This window comes from Syngnathus leptorhynchus, chromosome 15 (assembly GCF_054491065.1).
Source record: "Syngnathus leptorhynchus isolate UIUO chromosome 15, UIUO_Slep, whole genome shotgun sequence".
Lineage (NCBI taxonomy): Eukaryota > Metazoa > Chordata > Actinopteri > Syngnathiformes > Syngnathidae > Syngnathus > Syngnathus leptorhynchus.
Window position 1 is genome coordinate 9,688,774 of NC_141209.1, and position 16,838 is coordinate 9,705,611.

A 16,838-nucleotide genomic window follows, 5' to 3' on the forward strand; every position below is an offset into this window, starting at 1 on the left:
AGCAAAAACTGAGCTATGTAAAGTTTTTTTTTTTTGCTTGAAGACATGCATAAACCCTGGTAGGGTTTTTGGGAGTTTTTCCTTGCCCTTTTGGGAGCTCGAGTTCAGGGGATGCTTTGAGAATAACTGTCAATTTTTTGTCTATGTGAAGCCCTTTGAGACTGCTTGTGATTTAGGGCTATACCAATAAACTTGACTTGACATAAACAAGCGTTTTATTGCGCGCGCGCATAGTGACGTCACATCCGGGGATTTTCCGTGGACATTGCTCCGAGTGTGTGGCTCTCACAATTTAAAAAAAAAAAATGAAATAAAATTTCCACACAGTAAATCTTTTAATCGTTTCAAAGTTGTTTTACGAGAACAGCGCAGCATTTCGTCACTGTGACGTAGGTGAACCGCCTGGCTGAGTGTGGAATTCTGATAGCGCTCAGCATGCTAACAGATGTTGCTTATTTTCGTTTAGCTTCATACCCCCGCACCCCCACCCGTTTCCTCTACACACCGATCCGACAAAGTGGACCGAACCATAGGCTCAAGTAGTTCGTGTTCTCGTCGCCTTTTACGACTACTGATAATGACTAAAGGTGAAAGTCATAGTCAGCTATTTAGCGACAGGCTCATGACATCAACTTGAATACCGATGAGCCTCAGATTGACAGCTGGAGGTCCACAACAAAATTCGGTTCAATATTTGATTACTTTGAGATCGCGGTGTCACGTGAGCTATTGATACTTTATTATCAAATCGATGCTGTAATTGACATAGACTGATTGACTTTTATTATTATTATTATTATTATTATTTGTCTCACACACATGCTCACACACTGTCATATGCGGGAATCTCGTGGTGCCTGCACACAAGACAGGCGGGTGTACCAATACACCATCCGCCATCCCCAAGGCCTAGACTGATTGACGTTGATGTGCAGGACACTGCTGCAGTGACGGACACAGTTTGGACCTTCAGACTGGATGGGGAATAGTGCTCTCAAGTCCCACCTGGAGACCTCCCAGAAGACGGGAGTGTTCCAGCTCACTGGAAAAGGACTTCCAGCGGTGAGACATGTCTGGTACCATATGGGTCCTATATGCTTATTTTGGTACCCATTTTTATTATACAGTCTGCATTTTCCAATGTCATGTGATTTCTACTGTGTGCCTACACAGTAAGTTCTTAGGCTCAGTAAGTTATTTTATGTGGGTGTTGGGGTCTCTTATTTAGTCAGCAGGTATCATCTGGGTCCTATAACCAGCCTGTACTAGTCTTATGTGAGTTCAGTATGTACAGTATCTCACAAAAGTGAGTACACCCCTCATTTCTGCAACGTTTTCATTATATCTTGTCATGGGACAGGTATGGAGGAGCAAGGTTATGGATAGCCTTGAATGTGTGGAGGAGAATTTTATAATCAATGCGCTGTTTCATGGGGAGCCAGTGAAGTTGGTGTAGAACGGGAGTGATATGATGGTAGACAGGGGTTTCGGTGACAATGCGAGCAGTAGCATTCTGGACCAGTTGCAATTTATGGAGGAGTTTGTGAGGGAGACCAAAAAGGATAGAGTTGCAATAATCGAAGCGAGAGGTGACAAGAAAGTGGACTAGGATAGCAGCACTGGATGGGGTGAGACATGAATGGAGGCGATTAATGTTACGGAGGTGAAAATAGGTAGAACGGATAGTGTTGTTTATGTGGGTGCTGAATGATAGGGTGCAATCAAGGACGACACCCAGACTCTTTGCCTGAGGGGAAGGGGAAATAGTGGAGGTGTCAATGGTGAGTGTAAAACAGGGTTGTTTGTTGAGAGAAGCTTTGGAACCTATGAGGACTACCTCAATTTTGTTGCTGTTTAGTTTAAGGAAGTTTGAGGTGAACCAGGATTTTATTTCTTGAAGGCACGCACTGAGAGAGGAGGGTGGGAGACTTTTCTGAGATACTGTATGTTCTGGCAACACATGGGTACTGGTGACAGCACGTTCCAGTGCCATGTGAGGTAAACAATCAGCATGTTCTGTCCGGATACCATGTGGATTCTCGAGTCAGCATGGTCTGATTCTATGTGGGTTCTCTAGTACCGTATTGGCCCGAATACAAGACGACCCTGATTGTTAGACGACCCCCTCTTTTGCAAGACTCAAGTTTGAAAAAAGACTTTTTGAACACCAAATTTAATTTTTATACAGAAAATAATTACATCTGAAACAAATGTTCCTGTCAAGCTCTTGAAACTGGCCGCTCTGAGGACCACAGAAAGCTTTTCTGATTGTAAGCATTTTTTAGGCGATCTTTTTGAGCTTTCCATCTCCGTACATTACACTCTATGACACCATATTTCACAGCCGCTTTGCAATTGTTTGAAGACTCTGCCTCATTTATCACCATCATCATCTTGAAGTTTGCATCATAACTTCTCCTCAGCTGCCGGTAACTTGGCCGGTATTTGACCCACTTTTCTTCAGATTGTCGCTACCTTTCTGTTTGGGACCCTGAGGACTGTATAGGGGGTTGGCTCAGAAGGTTATGCTCCTTTCGCCCCCGGGTATCGGTCAGAAAACAGGAGGGAAGACGTGGTTCAGCTTTGATTGCTTTACTGAATTATTGGCAAAAACCTAACAGGCACTGTGGCTCATACAGGCAAACTGGCAAAAGGGTACAGGCACACGTTTGGTCGTAAAGCAGGTGTGTGTAGTGTACATGGGTGAGTCTTTGGGTGTGTGAATGGGTGGGTGGGTGGGGGGTCTGCAACAGACAGAAATACAGTACACAAGTCAACGCTCAATTTCTGACGTCTCACAACACAACGGCACACATTAGATAACTGACTGGACGTAATAGTTCCACTATACCAAATAACCATAAATGAAATACTCTCTGCAACAAACACTTAAGTCATCGAGACAACAAAATACATTTGCTGTCGACCGTTAGTCGCTGTGGCGCTGCACAACGGCTACTCATACGATACGAGGAAAACTTAAAGGAGCGTGCCAAAGCTATCAATCAAACGGCGCACACACGAAACAAACCGCGATCAGACAAACAGCACAACAGTAGACAGAAGTAACAATGAAATGTATATACCGTAATTTTCGGACAATAAATCGCATTTTTTTTCTTAGTTTAGATGGGGGGGGGGGCGACTTATACTGAGGAGCGACTTATATGTGAATCTTTTCACAAATTTTCAAAATTAAAAAAAAAAAGGGAAAACCGCAATAAACGAACCGCGTTGTAGCAAGGGATTGCTGTAATTTGAATTTCAAGTGACGTCAGTGGCGCGGCGGTTGTTTACATAAAGGACAAAGATTAGATCACGGGATGACAAAGATGACGAAGGGCCCCATGTATAACCGGCATCATTAGCGGCTTTGTTTGTAAGTGACACGGAGGATGAAGAGTTTGAAGGATTTAATGATTTGGAGTGACACAAAACTTTCTAACAGTTTCTCCATTTTCTGTTATCTCTAATTTTCTTCTCTTTTCTTTCTTACCACTATTTTTTAGTTTTCTTCTTTGTGCTACCGCTATTTTTATTCTTCGTGACAGGGATTCGCTTTGGCCTGGGGAGTTAAGCTTTCGCTTTAAAGATATCTGGCGTCATCTAGCGTTGTGAATGGGTATAATGTCTAGACCCCGAATGTAAGACGACCCCCACTTTTTTTTTCAATGCAAAAAACACCATCTTATATTCGGGCCAATACGGTAATTGTACTTGTTCCTTGCGGCGTCTACAGTCGACATGTTGATGACTCAACTGAGGCCCAAGCAGAGTATCAGTGCTGCTAGCTTCTGCTAACAGGTTTGGTTATGGGACTTTGTGGCCTTCAGTTTCCTGAGGAATTGCAGCGGCTTACAGCAAACCTTCGGACCGTGGACCTGTCTGACAACAAGTTGGAGTCGCTTCCTCCTTCTATTGGAAGCTATGCGCAGCTCCGGAGTTTGACCCTCAACTCAAACAGGCTGGGTGAGTTCAAACATTCAGGATGAAACGGTCAGTGTACTGGAACTCTTCAACACTTTTGTGGTGTTACTTTTTGGTACTCAGGTGGACTCCCTGCTGAGATTGGGAAGCTGAAGAAACTGGAGACTCTTAGTCTCAGTTCTAACCGAATCCAGCAGCTGCCACCCACCATGGATCAACTAAAGGCCCTGAGGACCCTCATTCTGGCTGGGAACCGCATCTCGGAGTTCCCCACCGGACTAGGAGCCTTGAGACACCTGGATCTCCTGGACCTTTCCAGGAACCAGCTTCAGAGTGTTCCCCCAGAGGTGTCAGAATTGCAGGTCATTGAGATCAACCTCAACCAGAACCAGGTACCAAACAATTAAGCCAGTCCAAAAAAAAGAACCTGAGCTTGGAACAGAATTATTAGATTGGCCCAGTAAGAATCAGATCAGTCCAATGAGACACCAAACCCGTAAAACAGAGCTGTGTCCAGAACCAGGAAGTTGTGCCTGTTTGTTCCAGATCTCGCTGCTGTCTGCAGATGTGTCTCGGTGTCCTCGCCTCAAAGTTCTACGTGTGGAGGAGAACTGTTTGGACCTGGCCGCCATCCCGTTGTCCATCCTGAATGAATCACATGTGTCTCTCTTCTCGGTTGAAGGAAACCTTTTTGAGGTCAAGTGTCTACGAGACATGGAGGGGTACGACAAGGTGAGGAGGTTCGGAGCGTGCCCCAATGGACCAAGTCTCTTCTTCTTAGATTTCCTCATGTCTTTTCTCCGCAGTACATGGAGCGTTTCACCGCCACCAAGAAGAAGTTTTCCTGAAGACCACCACCACCTCGTCCTCCTGTTTCTCTTCTGCCGATGCAAAGTGGGAAGTAGTAGTAGTAGTAGTAGTAGTAGTAGTAGTAGTAGTAGAAGAAGGAGCCAGGAGACGATTCCAGTGCAATTAGCCCAGCTTGTGTCTGGCCAAACCTGACTGGGAGTACTTTATTGATCCTGTTGTGGACCTGCCTTGGCCACCCAGAGGAACAAAGAGGAACTACAAACTGTTCTGAGAGAGACACACTTTTTTTTTTAAAACAGAAACATTGAAGTTTCCAGGGCAATGCGCTTGCTAATAAGCTGCATGTTATCTCACCCGGATGCAGGAAAACAGGAATGGATGCGCTTCCAGTGATGTTATTGTGTCAGCCATGTTGTTTGCATAATAGCTGAGTTTGGTTGCTAGCCATTAGCGTTCTTCGAGCTGGATAAACTTCCGTTCATTATCACACCACTAACAAATAAACTTCAAGCATACCCGTAAGCACATGTTGAATCTGCCAAGGACACTGCTGCACTAATTTCACTAATGTCGCGGGCCTCTAAAAAGCACTTGATTTGGCTTGAGAAAATATGAAGTCCAATTCTTTTTCTTTGTAATTTAATTTGCATTAACTAACGATTGCTGATTGAACTAAAATATAAAGTGTAGCCTATTGTTGATATCCTTGCCCGGTTAGGTGATGACCCCAACTGATGGTCGCTGTCTAGATTCTACAGCAACTGAAAAGGACAAGATCTGAGGTGGACCATGTCTTCAAGGGCGCTGTCATGATGACTGAAGGCGGCTTCCTAAATGGACTTCTACCCTTCTTTATTTTAGATTGTTTTTTATTACGTTGCCTTTCAAATGTCGTCCACTCTGCATCCGGCCCTCCCATCTGCCGTCCCTTGGGGTTTCTTATTTTTCCTTGGCTCGGGTTTTGGGAGTTTTTTCTGACGCACCTGGGGCTCAAAATTGTTAATATTAATCAAGTGCGGGCATGTGAAGCCCAAAATAAATTTGACAAGACTTGATATATCAATGAAAATAATGGAACACAACATTTTTACCTGAAGATCAGGGTGAGAATGGGGCGACATTGGGGTGTTTTTGTCCCAATTTTGAGCAAAATTCCCCAGTCAAAATCTTCATAGTATATGTATATGGTGGGGGCCAAGGTCTCAGCTTGTTGACTCCACAGTGTGACGTGACGTAAAGTAGCTAAGTGCCAGGAAAGAAAGTCGAAGAAACGTCACGCGGTAAGAGTATTTTGAAGGCGTGGAATTAGTGCGCTTTGTTAGGAATAAACAATTGGTAAATTTGGTCTGATTGATCTACTGGTCTTCTCTTTGACAGAACGAACTCGCAAAATTGTTAGGTGCGCCAGTGTGGATTGGGACATAGCAACTCGTGTTAAGTGTTGATCGCAATTTGGAGTCAGATCAATAGCTAAAATCCGTATCCTAACAGGGGCAATCTCTTACAATATGTCCACGATTTCCACATCCATAGCAGGTTGCTGATGACACATCCACTTTCATCACATTGTCCATTTTGATATTAGAGTCAAATTTCTCTGTCCCCTCAAAGCTTCGCAGTTTACTCTTAAACTGGGAAAACGTTAAGTCGTCGCTGCTTTGCGTTGTGTGAATGCTGAAAGGCTTGTATGAATCCGGGAGTCCCTTCAGAATCATAGGCTATTATCAGCCCATCACTTATAGTCTCTCTTGCATTTCTCAGTGATGTTACTGCTTTTTCAGCACGAATGATATATTCAGTGATAGTTTCTTCCGGCTCTTTCTTTAGGGAAGTCAGTTCCGCGTACAGAGCGATAATTCTGGGCTAACCCTGACTCGCGTAATGGCCGCGGAGTATTTCCAGCATTCATTCGTTGGTGAACGGGAAATGCAGGCCACGACTCGTTTGTGAACGGCAAGTTACGTCATTTTCTTCTTCGTTTTGTTTTACGGCGAGCTGGCACCAGCTTCAACGCGCATTACTGACACTTACTGGTCACTTTCGTAAGTGATTCGTTCACTCTCGTTCACTGAAAAGAGTCGTTCTTTTGAACGAATCGTTCACTCAGGAGCCAACACGAGCGCAACGCAAGCGCAGTGGGTGTGAAGAAAGCAGCATGGACGAAGCGGTCGAGCATTAAAACGTGATTTTGATGCAATGGTTGACATGGACGCCGTGAAGGAACGACTAGCTCATTTCGCATTAGAGGCTCACGGTACTACATTATATACTGTGTAAACTGCTGCTTTTACTTGTAATGTACTTACTAAGACTAATATTTATACCACTACGACCCATACGCCAATGCTACTACTACTACTACTACTACTACTACTACTAAAGTGGAGCCTCGGTTTTCGAACGTCCCGGTTCTCGAACAATTTGGCATTCGAACAAAAAATTCGAGATTAACCCTAACCCTTCTGGAACAGATTGTGTTCGAAAACCGAGGCTCCACTGTACTTGTATTGATACTTTCACGGCTTGAACTCATGCTACTTATATTTATACAACTTACATTAAACTGAACTGAACTCTACTCATAGCACCCCATTAGTACTTTATTTGCGTTACTATTCATAATAGTACTTCCTCAAAGTAGCATTAATACTGTTAATGCATTAGTATGTCTACTATTGGTACTATTATTATTACTCATTACTATGACTTGCACAACTATTCGTGGTAGTACTACTCTTTATACTAGAACTATACTACCTCTGCATATTGGACCAGTACTATCAGTAGCGTAGCTATAGAAATGTACGTATAAATATATACTTTATATACATTATTATAGCTACGCTGCTCTTAAGTACTTGCAATATTAACACTGCAAAGTATCTATACAATACGAGACATCTTCATTCATATCGTGCTTTCAAGATAGCTTAGGCTGTAACCAAACAGTGCTGTGCTACGACTACTTAACCGACCTAATCGCCCAGATTATGCTACCATTGTATCTGCATTACTGGTACTATTATTACTCCTCGTCATGTAGCTGGATTGTAACGTTGCAGATTTGTATTTGAACAAATCGGTACCGTATGTGGACGGCTCGCCCGAGCCGCTTCACTTTTACCGCCAGTGGATCGCTCCCAACAAGCCGTGCATCATACGAAACGCCTTCAGTCATTGGCCGGCTCTGTCCAGGTGGACGCCCGCATACCTCAGGTAGGTAGGGAGGAAGGTAGGACACCTGGCTCGAGCATAAACCTCCCGCTTTCTGTTTGGAGGGAGAAGATGGGCTCCAAGGTCATCAGCGTGGCGGTGACCCCCAATGGTTACGCCGACGCCATCAAAGACAATCGATTCGTGACGCCCGAGGAGCGACGTATGTGCTTTTCCTCCGTGCTTGACATCATCCAAGGAAAGGTACATGACAGCACGTTGCGCTTGTGCAACACCGCGTCCCAAAGAGCCGATGTAGAGACCACAATCTCCCACAAAAGCCCAAACTGACTGCATTTAAACATTCTGAACCTTCCAGAGGCAATGATACGTTGTCGTCTTTTTACCTCAACAAGGCGATGGTATAAGTTGAAATAAAGAATGAAATAAAAAAAATGGTTCTTAGGAAACAAATCACAGTTTGGTTGCGTTATCAACTACACGAGGAGAGCCTAAAGAGTTGATTGCAAAATGAGCCGTACACCTCAGCACATGACTTGTGTGTGCGCTCAGGTGAAGCAGCGCGGTGTGTTCTACGTTCAGAAGCAGTGCTCCAACCTGCTGGATGAGCTTCCCGAGCTGATGACTGACGTGGAAGCGCACATTGGCTGGATGAGTACCGCCATGGGTGAGCCGGCTGCCCAGCCAGCGCACTCACCCTGCTGTTTGAGGAACCTCGCCTGTTCATCATTCTTTTGTCATTTGTTCAGGAAAGTTGCCCGATGCCGTCAACTTCTGGCTCGGAGAGGCCGACGCGATCACCTCCCGTAAGATCCGCTCGCTGCATCGCCTGACTTTTTGCCGAGCTTCAATTTTTTTTTTTTTTTTTAAACAGCAAAGTGTTCCGATTCCCCTTTCAGTGCACAAAGATCCTTATGAGAACGTTTACTGCGTCATCTCTGGACAGAAGGACTTCATCCTGCTGCCGCCCACCGACAGACCCTTCGTCCCGTATGGTAACCATAGTACCAGAGTAACAACCTTGACCTCAGCAACCTTACTAACATTGGCTCCGCTAATCATCATAACCAAAAGGCAACTGCCCGTACGGTAACCATAGTAACAGTCTTGACTATAACAAGTCACAAGCCTTGTGTGACAAGTAAACGTTATGATAGTAGCCATAGTAGCAGGCCTTTTGGCAACAACTCACCCAACGACAATTACAACTGCTTAACAACCATAGTAACAATGCTTAGTGACCACATTGACAAATCACAGCCCTGACGCCTTTACATAGCAACATTTCATAGAATGCAGTACTTATGGCGCCAGGGCACGGTAACCATGGTAACCATGCGCTGCCAGGCCTATACCAGCCCGCGGTTTACCGGCAGAAGGAAGACGGTGACTTTGAGGTGGTGGACCAGAGTGATGGGGAGAAGGTGCGTTCGGGTGCTGGGTGGCTCGCTGGGTCCCACAATCTCTCTGACCCGCCGCTGCCGCCAGGTGCCGTGGATCCCCGTAGACCCGCTGGATCCAGACCTGGAGCGCTACCCCTTGTACGCGCGAGCGCAGCCGCTCCACTGCAGCGTGAAGGCGGGGGAGATGCTCTACTTGCCATCCTTGTGGTTCCACCACGTGAGACAGTCGCACGGCTGCATCGCAGGTAGGATGCGGGTATGAGGACACTAGGAGAAGCAGGTCAAAGCGCGCAAGGAATTTGTCACATGTTTTCAAATGAAAGTGAACGTTTCTGAGAGTTATAAGGTTGCAATCGCACCCCTAACCCATCCCCAGTGAACTTCTGGTACGACATGGATTTTGACATCAAGTATAACTACTTCTCGCTCCTGGACGACATCACAACCATCACCTCCCAACACTGAGCTGACCGCCAGCTGCATTACACCACAAACCACACGAGGGCGCCAGAGGAGTCCCCTCACAATGTGAATGCTGATTAAAGATAATTACTTAATATTAAAGTCATATCGGAAATTATCAATGTATTATGCAGATACTTTTCTTTTAAAAGAAATCTGACACTGCGTTTCAAAACGGTCCTTCTGTTAAAAAAAAAAACTTTTACATTGGTAGGACAGATGCGTCACTTTAAAATGGTCCAGAGCCAAAAACAAGAAGGTTGGTTTGTTTAACTAATACAAAATACAAGGGCGAAGAAGTGAAGAAAAGCTCTGAATTAAAACATTCTTAATTTTAAAAAAAATATTTTTATTGTAGCGTCTCCTAAGCTTTCTTAAAATGTAATATTATGTACACGTGAACACAAAGACTCCTTCCTCAGCCAACAAAGGGGATATGACAGGTCAACCACGAGCAAATTCAAGGAGTAAAAAAAAAAAAGGGGGGGGTAAAAGCTTTGCTATGGAGCTCAGCTGTGGAAGGTGGGTACCCAGCGGTTGTCATGGAGCCCCACATTGCAACCGGGGGCGTCCCTGCGTAGGCGGTGGCAGCATAGCCAGAAGCCGGGCCCGAAGGGCAGCGCCTGGCAGTACGGCTTGTGGTGCCAGCGGCACAACGACACGTCACCGTGCCCGTAGCAGCGTTTGCACTTCTTGCAGGGGTCGTTGCGGTAACGAGGGTCTGCCACCCACAGGGAGTCGGCGGGACGGACACCGTAGTTCTCAATGACCAGCTTGAAGTAGCGGCATGTGCACTTGAGGGCCGCGAGGCTGCGGGTGGGCAGCAGCACAAAGATGGCCACCAGCACATCCTGCGGCAGCGCTGCCAGAGTGGCTGGCGGCTCCAGGAGCTCACACAGCCGCCATCTCATCTCCGCAAAGTCATCCGATGCCCGCGTCTGCTCCGCTGCCGCAGCTTTGTCTGAAAGGACGTAGGGTGGCGCCGTCCAAGGCGTGGACAGAAACAACAACCCGGGAAGGGGCTCCGTCTCCTCCAGGGAAGGCGGCGGAAGTGTGATGCCGGCTGAAGAAGGTGACCAGGAGCATCCGATCGGGTCGCTGTCCCAAGCGTCGAGCGATGGCGAGGAAGGAGGGGACGGAGCAGGGCAGACTGTTAGCCGCACGTGCCCCGCCCAACCCTCGTTGCGACGCTGCAGACACTCTAGCTTGGCGACCACGTCCGACACGCGCACGTTATCCGTGTCCTCCGGGAGGGGCGGTGTTGGTATGACGGCGAACCCGGCGCCGCTGCGGCGCTCCTCCAGGAACGCAACAATGGCACCCACTGACACCTTCTGCTCCAAACTCGGGGTGGTTCTGGTCGCGGCGGACCGCCTTCGTCGCTTGCCATCGTTATTTTCCCGCCAGCTGCCCTTCACCTTCACTGGCCGCGTGGAGGTGGCGCGGTTTGTGCATAATGAACCCCGGTCCAGAGCGAAGAGGGCAATCTTCTCACGGACGTGGCCCGGCTTGATGACCGCCCACACGTCCAGCAGGGCGTCGGGATCGTCTTTGGCCAGACACCGTAACGGCGGCGGGCTGGCTCGCGTACTCAGCGTGTTGCCCAGGATGGCACTGAGGGGGCGACGGCCATTGCGGGGAGGCACGTGGAACAGCCCGGAATGAAGCTGCTTGACGTGCATGACCGGTCTGGAAACAGGAAGCAGACATTAACTTGATGTAGTTGCCATGTTGCGCCACGACGGCAGCCAAGAGGTGGGCAGGCTTTACCTCCAGGCGGCGCCTTGATTGGCTTACGCTGAAAGGAGGTACCGGCGGCCGGGCGACGAGGCCTCGTCTGCGGGGGCTGCAAAAGGGACATTTGGCCATGGGCAGGAAGCAACGCGTTGCAACGTGAGCAAAGTTCACATCAAATAAACAAAAAGCTCTTGTCCTCGCGACATTGTTTTCAATCCTTCTTTTCTCTCTTGCATTCTTTCCTTTTCCCTTCCAGTCTTGACCTTCCCTTCCCATATCCATTCTTTTTCTTCCTCTTATCTTTACTTTCTTCTTTTCCTTCATTCTATACCCACTTACTATCTATCCTTCATTTCTCCAATCCGTTCCTTTCCAACTTTTCATCAGTGCTTTACCCCTTTCCTTCTTCCCAACTTTCTTTCCTTCCTTCATCCACAGAAGGAAGGATTCTTCTTTCTCCCTTCCCCTTCTTTTCTTCGCCCCCTCCTTTCTTCGTCTAGACATGTTCATACACGCAAAACGTTCAAATGGAATTTAAAAGGGTCGAAAGGATCGCTGAGGAGCCATGCACTTTTCCGGGTTGTGCAAGCTCCAATGGCAGCTGACACACTACGTGCTGGGGACGCTTGCGACAGTCATATTTTTCTACCTGGCCCGCCACCCGCCTGCCTGCCTGCCTGCCTGGCTTGCCGAAATGGTTGGCTGGCTGGCTGTCAGAATCGCATCCGGAGTGAAGACCCTCAGTGTGGGCAATGTTTGTTAGCATCGCAAGCTAGGCTAGGCGGCGAAGGACTCACCTGATCCCGATCGTCACTTGATTGTCCGTCGACAGCAAACGACCGTCGGTGCCCTCGCGACGTCCTCGCGCGTCGTCGTCTTATAAAAAATCTTGAAAAGTGCACCCACGAAAAACGAGAGCTGAAGTCGGTCTTCGCGTTGGGTTTTACGTCCAGCGGGAGCAGTGGCGCCGTGACGTCATCGTACGGTCAAAGATCATCTGTACCGAAGAAGAGTGCACGTACCTGCGCCTATCATCTTATTTTGTTTTTGGCCTTTTTATTTTGGCTGTCGGGCGGCTCGGTGGAGCACTGGTTAGTTAGCACGTCCGCCTGACAGTTCAGAGGGTGCAAGTTCGATTCCACCTCCAGTCCTCCCTGTGTGGAGTTTGCAAGTTCTCCCCGTGCTTGCGTGGGTTTTCTCCAGGCACTCCGGTTTCCTCCCACATCCCAAAAAACATGCTTGGTAGGCTGCTTGAGTACTCAAATTGCCCCCAAGTGCAAGTGTTTGTCTGTGTGCCCTGCTGCGCCATGACTGCACCTGCGAGAAGCTGGCCCTCACGGAAGGTCATGACTGCTGGGATAGGCTCCAGCAAGCCTGCGACACCCGTGGGGGACAAGCGGTACAGAAAATGGATTTTGACTGTCTTTGTAAACCAATTAAGAAAAGCAGCTTACATTTAGGAACGTAAAACTCGGCCCATTGGTTAACAAGTAATTTATTAAACATCGAAAATGTGAAGGGATAAAGAACGTGCACTTATTTTTCTGGTGTATTTGCTTTTTTCTGAGTGAAGTACATTCTTTGTCTCCTCGTCTCCTTTTTCCTTTCTCTGCATTTTCTTTCTACAGTGGAGCCTCTGTTTTCGACCACAACCCGTTCCAGAAGGCTGTTCGAGAAGTGAATCGTTCGAATTCCGAATCATGTTTTCCCATTACAAATAATGGGGAAAAAAACGCCTTTTTAAAGCATTTTTTCATTTGCGCATTTTTGTCCGATCGCGCAACTGCAGCGCACCGCTGAACGCGCAAGTCGCCAACCGCAACTGCCCCGCGCTGGTCGCATTAATGTGACGGAGCGGCCGCTGAAATTTAGAAAATATTAATAAAATCCTGATGTACTTTCCAAAATTTAAGTGGACCTCAGTGCGCAGGACGTTCGAAAAACCGAGGCTCCACTGTACTTTGTTTCTTATTTCCCTTTCCTCCTTCCTCCCTTGTGTCCTTTCCCTCGTCCTTCCTTACTTGTGCCCTTTCTCGTTTTTTCCAAACAAAAACTGAGAAATAAGCGGTGTCAAAGTTGACTTTAATCGTCAGACTCAAGGAGACGCCTGCGTTCAGAGGTCGTCAAGTGAGAGGTCACTGGATGCTGACATGCGATAACGACAAGTCGTTGTAGATGTCCAAACTTCGGATCTGACTAGGGTTTCCACCGCGGAGTTTGAAATCCAACAAGTGGGAGCCTTGAACAGAGACCTTGAACATACTCGAGGTGCACTCGATCTTCATCTGAAACACGCACACACACGCACACACGCATCGAGACACGCATTCACACATACACTCCCAAAAGACACACGGCTTATTGTTAGTGTCATTCTCATCGCTATCATCATCCTTCATCATCATCATCACCTCAAAGGGCTGGCCTGCTGCAAAGGGGAAGTGCGACAGGTTCCTCTCCTCGTTGCCCCACTTGCCACCAATTCTGCTGTTCCTGACAATCACCTTCCTGCCGCTCTCATTGAAGCGGGGATTGAAGTGGAACATCAGATCCCTGTCAGTGGACAGGTCCACCGTCACCCTATCACACAGAGTGCACCCGCGTTAGTGCTTTGTGTTGTTTCATATTGTTTGTTATCTACGTCGTTATCCATTTTGTTTTCATGATTAATTGCATCCAAATTCTTAACATCATAGCATCTGCGATTGCATTGCATTATTATCATCTTGGTCATTCTTTTGTTATCATGACATCATAAACCTTATGACAAACAATACCGACTATCATCATCATCATCATCCATGACCCGCGAGGTTGTGTCCTCAGCCCCTTCTGTTGATAAGCCAGGGCTATCTTCGCTGATACAAATCCACATAGTGACCACACAAGTGTTGCGGGCTTCTGGCTATCATCATTCTCATCGTACTGACCTATCAGAATTGGGATTGATATTTCCTTTGATGTGAATAACGCTTCCACTTCTCAGTCCGTTGGGAAGCTTTTGGTTGTACGGGACCTTCTGTAACGCCAACATCAATCAATTAGTATCCCACAGCAACATCACTCTCATTATGGTTGCAAGACCGTTATTGGCCATACCAGAGAACCCAAAGCTCCTATTCCGGGCGATGGCGCGGGCCACTTCCCGGCCCCTGGTGAGGGGGTTGGCCACTGAGCTCCTCCTCCGCCAGGTACAGGCTGCTGTCCAGGCCACTGAGATTCGCCTTGGCCACCAGGTACAGGCTGCTGTCCAGGCCACTGAGCTCCGCCTTGGCTACTGGCTGATGGCTGCTGTCCAGGCCATTGAGGTCCACCTTGGCCACCAGCTAAGGGCTGCTGTCCAGGCCATTGAGGTCCGCTTTGGCCACCGGCTGAGGGCTGCTGTCCAGGCCATTGAGGTCCGCTTTGGCCACCGGCTGAGGGCTGCTGTCCAGGCCATTGAGGTCCGCTTTGGCCACCGGCTGAGGGCTGCTGTCCAGGCCACAAACCTGCACCTCCACCCCAGGTGGGGTTGGTGGACCCACCTGGTGACAGCATAAAAGTGTTATACAGACTCGTCATTAAAGTTGGATCGCTCCCTGCACCACCCCCAGAACATACCAGGCCACTGAGACTGGTTGGGCTGTTGGGGCCAAGCCCCGCTTCCTACTGATTGGCTGCCAGCCCCGGAGACGGAGCTATCATCAAGGGCGTCGGATAGCTGACGATAACAAGAAAAATTTAACGCAACGCACACCTTCAGCAGGTGTCCGTGAATGCAGCAAAGAGGGCGTGGTGCATTGCTCGTGCGTGGAAAAACTTCACACACACACACACACACACACACACACACACACACACACACACACACACACACACACACACACACACACAGGGAGGAAACGATAACACTTACATTCATCTTCTGTGTTGAAGTAGACAAGTGGCAACTTGAAAAATAATACAGACCGGTTTGAGTAACTCACAAAAATGTGCATATCTTGGTCACACTCATGCACACATAGTCAATTCATCCCTTTTGTGAGCACACATACGTCTGACAGAAACTAAATCATTAGGTACACCACCTGAGCCATAGGCCAATATGTTTACAAGTGAAAGCAACTCGGATAAAAGATTACAAACCGCGATCAGAGCAGTGGCAACATGTGACCGGATGATGTGCCTAATGAAAAGCCCTGTGACCGAGCTCACCAAAAAAATATTGGAGCAAAAAAAAAAAAAGCAGACTTTCTTCTTTCATCTATTTCCCACCAAGATCATACACTGGTCATTCTAGTAACTCATCGATCAAGTTTGTACTAATTTAAAGTAAATCAATAAAAGTGACAAGCTTCATCTTACCTGAGGTGCGCAGTGCCACAGACTTAGTGTGGGAACGCCAGTGCGTGGGGCAGCCTCACCTTGTTTGCAAATTCAGGCCACACCCTCAGGAAAATTCTTGCCATGGCCTGTTGCCATGACAGCATAGAATTGACACACCCGTGCAAACACACCCACGCACAATAATGACACCTTGCACACACAACGCATATGTATGTAAAAAGTCAAGCGACGAACTTCTCTCGATGTTGATGAAAACACCTCAATTGATAGACGGTTAGTCAAAGCCAAAAGGTAAGCAGAGGTGCAATCTTAGCACAGATTTGGGGTGTTTGTTGGCTATAACAAAAAGGATTGATTGATGATGATAACATCAACAAAATAGTTGTGTGGTTAAAAAAAAAAAAAGGTGCTGATATCACAATTTTGTTCAGTTACATTCCAGGCACCCAAAAAGCTTCAACACACACGTGTAACATTGGTGGCCACGTGCTAAGCTAATATGGTAACATGTCAAATCACGAGATGGACTGTAATCAAAATGGAAAGATCTTCCTCAAGTACTTCCGATTCACGTTGCTGACAGTCATCTTAGGGCAGGATAACCGGTAAACTTGACGTTTGTTACAGAGGAAGAATCACACAAGTCTTCGTTTTTGCTCAACTTGCCCCAGAAGAGAGAGATTTATTCAGAAAGAAAATCGGCAGGGAACCTGTGATTCCCAAAACAAACAGCAGGAGAAGACATAACACCACTATGAGAGAACAACAATTTAGAAGTTGTTAGAATAAATTGTTAAATTGTGATAAATTGTTAACATTATAGAACGTTAACACGTGTTACGTTATCAAGCATGCATGTTTTTTTTTTTATTATTAAAATGTCAACTTATCAATCATGGAAAAAAAACGGCGAGGTGACCTTTGTGGGTTTTTTTGTGCTAATCTCCATTTTATTATGGGACCCGCCTGTTGAGCTAAGTAAAGATAATTTAAGATTGA

At 47.0% G+C, this 16,838-nt stretch overlaps 4 protein-coding genes across 10 annotated transcripts; 2 read left to right on the forward strand and 2 right to left on the reverse strand.

Moving 5' to 3' along the window:
- Nucleotides 1-221: 221 nt before the first annotated feature.
- Nucleotides 222-6,389, forward strand: lrrc57 (leucine rich repeat containing 57). Of its 2 annotated transcripts, XM_085932209.1 has the most exons (7): nucleotides 226-389; nucleotides 467-587; nucleotides 936-1,062; nucleotides 3,834-3,969; nucleotides 4,051-4,319; nucleotides 4,474-4,659; nucleotides 4,734-5,259. In XM_085932209.1, exons 3-7 carry the CDS (start codon nucleotides 979-981, stop codon nucleotides 4,773-4,775), a joined length of 717 nt encoding a protein of 238 aa, XP_085788335.1. In that variant the 5' UTR covers nucleotides 226-389; nucleotides 467-587; nucleotides 936-978; the 3' UTR covers nucleotides 4,776-5,259. The 2 variants fall into 2 exon arrangements, with proteins under 2 accessions (XP_085788334.1, XP_085788335.1); XM_085932208.1 differs by lacking the exon at nucleotides 467-587 and having other exon boundaries at nucleotides 222-389; nucleotides 4,734-6,389.
- Nucleotides 6,249-9,894, forward strand: jmjd7 (jumonji domain containing 7). Of its 6 annotated transcripts, none has more exons than XM_085932203.1 (9): nucleotides 6,249-6,273; nucleotides 6,565-6,991; nucleotides 7,868-7,953; nucleotides 8,023-8,154; nucleotides 8,464-8,578; nucleotides 8,661-8,717; nucleotides 8,811-8,906; nucleotides 9,259-9,559; nucleotides 9,691-9,894. In XM_085932203.1, the coding sequence occupies exons 2-9, from the start codon at nucleotides 6,934-6,936 to the stop codon at nucleotides 9,716-9,718; spliced, it is 873 nt and encodes a 290-aa protein (XP_085788329.1). In that variant the 5' UTR covers nucleotides 6,249-6,273; nucleotides 6,565-6,933; the 3' UTR covers nucleotides 9,719-9,894. The 6 variants fall into 6 exon arrangements, with proteins under 6 accessions (XP_085788329.1, XP_085788330.1, XP_085788328.1 ...); XM_085932204.1 differs by having other exon boundaries at nucleotides 8,494-8,578; XM_085932201.1 differs by lacking the exon at nucleotides 6,249-6,273 and having other exon boundaries at nucleotides 6,802-6,991; nucleotides 7,800-7,953; nucleotides 8,016-8,154; nucleotides 9,259-9,335; nucleotides 9,400-9,559.
- A 207-nt stretch (nucleotides 9,895-10,101) lies between these two features.
- fbxo34 (F-box protein 34) lies at nucleotides 10,102-12,856 on the reverse strand. Its single transcript, XM_085932199.1, has 3 exons — nucleotides 12,311-12,856; nucleotides 11,547-11,622; nucleotides 10,102-11,465 (listed from the first exon to the last, which is right to left on the reverse strand). Exon 3 carries the CDS (start codon nucleotides 11,456-11,458, stop codon nucleotides 10,286-10,288), a length of 1,173 nt encoding a protein of 390 aa, XP_085788325.1. The 5' UTR covers nucleotides 11,459-11,465; nucleotides 11,547-11,622; nucleotides 12,311-12,856; the 3' UTR covers nucleotides 10,102-10,285.
- Nucleotides 12,857-12,992: 136 nt separating this feature from the next.
- lgals3b (lectin, galactoside binding soluble 3b) lies at nucleotides 12,993-15,973 on the reverse strand. The gene is made up of 7 exons (XM_085932207.1): nucleotides 15,858-15,973; nucleotides 15,409-15,442; nucleotides 15,114-15,213; nucleotides 14,613-15,037; nucleotides 14,444-14,532; nucleotides 13,925-14,093; nucleotides 12,993-13,798 (listed from the first exon to the last, which is right to left on the reverse strand). Exons 2-7 carry the CDS (start codon nucleotides 15,412-15,414, stop codon nucleotides 13,649-13,651), a joined length of 939 nt encoding a protein of 312 aa, XP_085788333.1. The 5' UTR covers nucleotides 15,415-15,442; nucleotides 15,858-15,973; the 3' UTR covers nucleotides 12,993-13,648.
- Nucleotides 15,974-16,838: the final 865 nt, after the last annotated feature.

Excerpts from the sequence above, each read along its gene's own strand:
- lrrc57 (XM_085932208.1), top strand. The coding sequence starts at position 979 with ATGGGGAATAGTGCTCTCAAGTCCCACCTGGAGACCTCCCAGAAGACG. Across the intron at positions 3,970-4,050 it reads CCTCAACTCAAACAGGCTGG|GTGGACTCCCTGCTGAGATT; the intron begins GTGAGTTCAAAC and ends TTTGGTACTCAG. Across the intron at positions 4,660-4,733 it reads ACATGGAGGGGTACGACAAG|TACATGGAGCGTTTCACCGC; the intron begins GTGAGGAGGTTC and ends TTTTCTCCGCAG.
- jmjd7 (XM_085932200.1), top strand. The coding sequence starts at position 6,934 with ATGGTTGACATGGACGCCGTGAAGGAACGACTAGCTCATTTCGCATTA. Across the intron at positions 8,907-9,258 it reads CAGACCCTTCGTCCCGTATG|GCCTATACCAGCCCGCGGTT; the intron begins GTAACCATAGTA and ends ATGCGCTGCCAG. Across the intron at positions 9,560-9,690 it reads GTCGCACGGCTGCATCGCAG|TGAACTTCTGGTACGACATG; the intron begins GTAGGATGCGGG and ends ACCCATCCCCAG.
- fbxo34 (XM_085932199.1), bottom strand. The coding sequence starts at position 11,458 with ATGCACGTCAAGCAGCTTCATTCCGGGCTGTTCCACGTGCCTCCCCGC.
- lgals3b (XM_085932207.1), bottom strand. Across the intron at positions 15,038-15,113 it reads CAACCAGTCTCAGTGGCCTG|GTGGGTCCACCAACCCCACC; the intron begins GTATGTTCTGGG and ends TGCTGTCACCAG. Across the intron at positions 14,533-14,612 it reads TAGGAGCTTTGGGTTCTCTG|AAGGTCCCGTACAACCAAAA; the intron begins GTATGGCCAATA and ends TTGGCGTTACAG.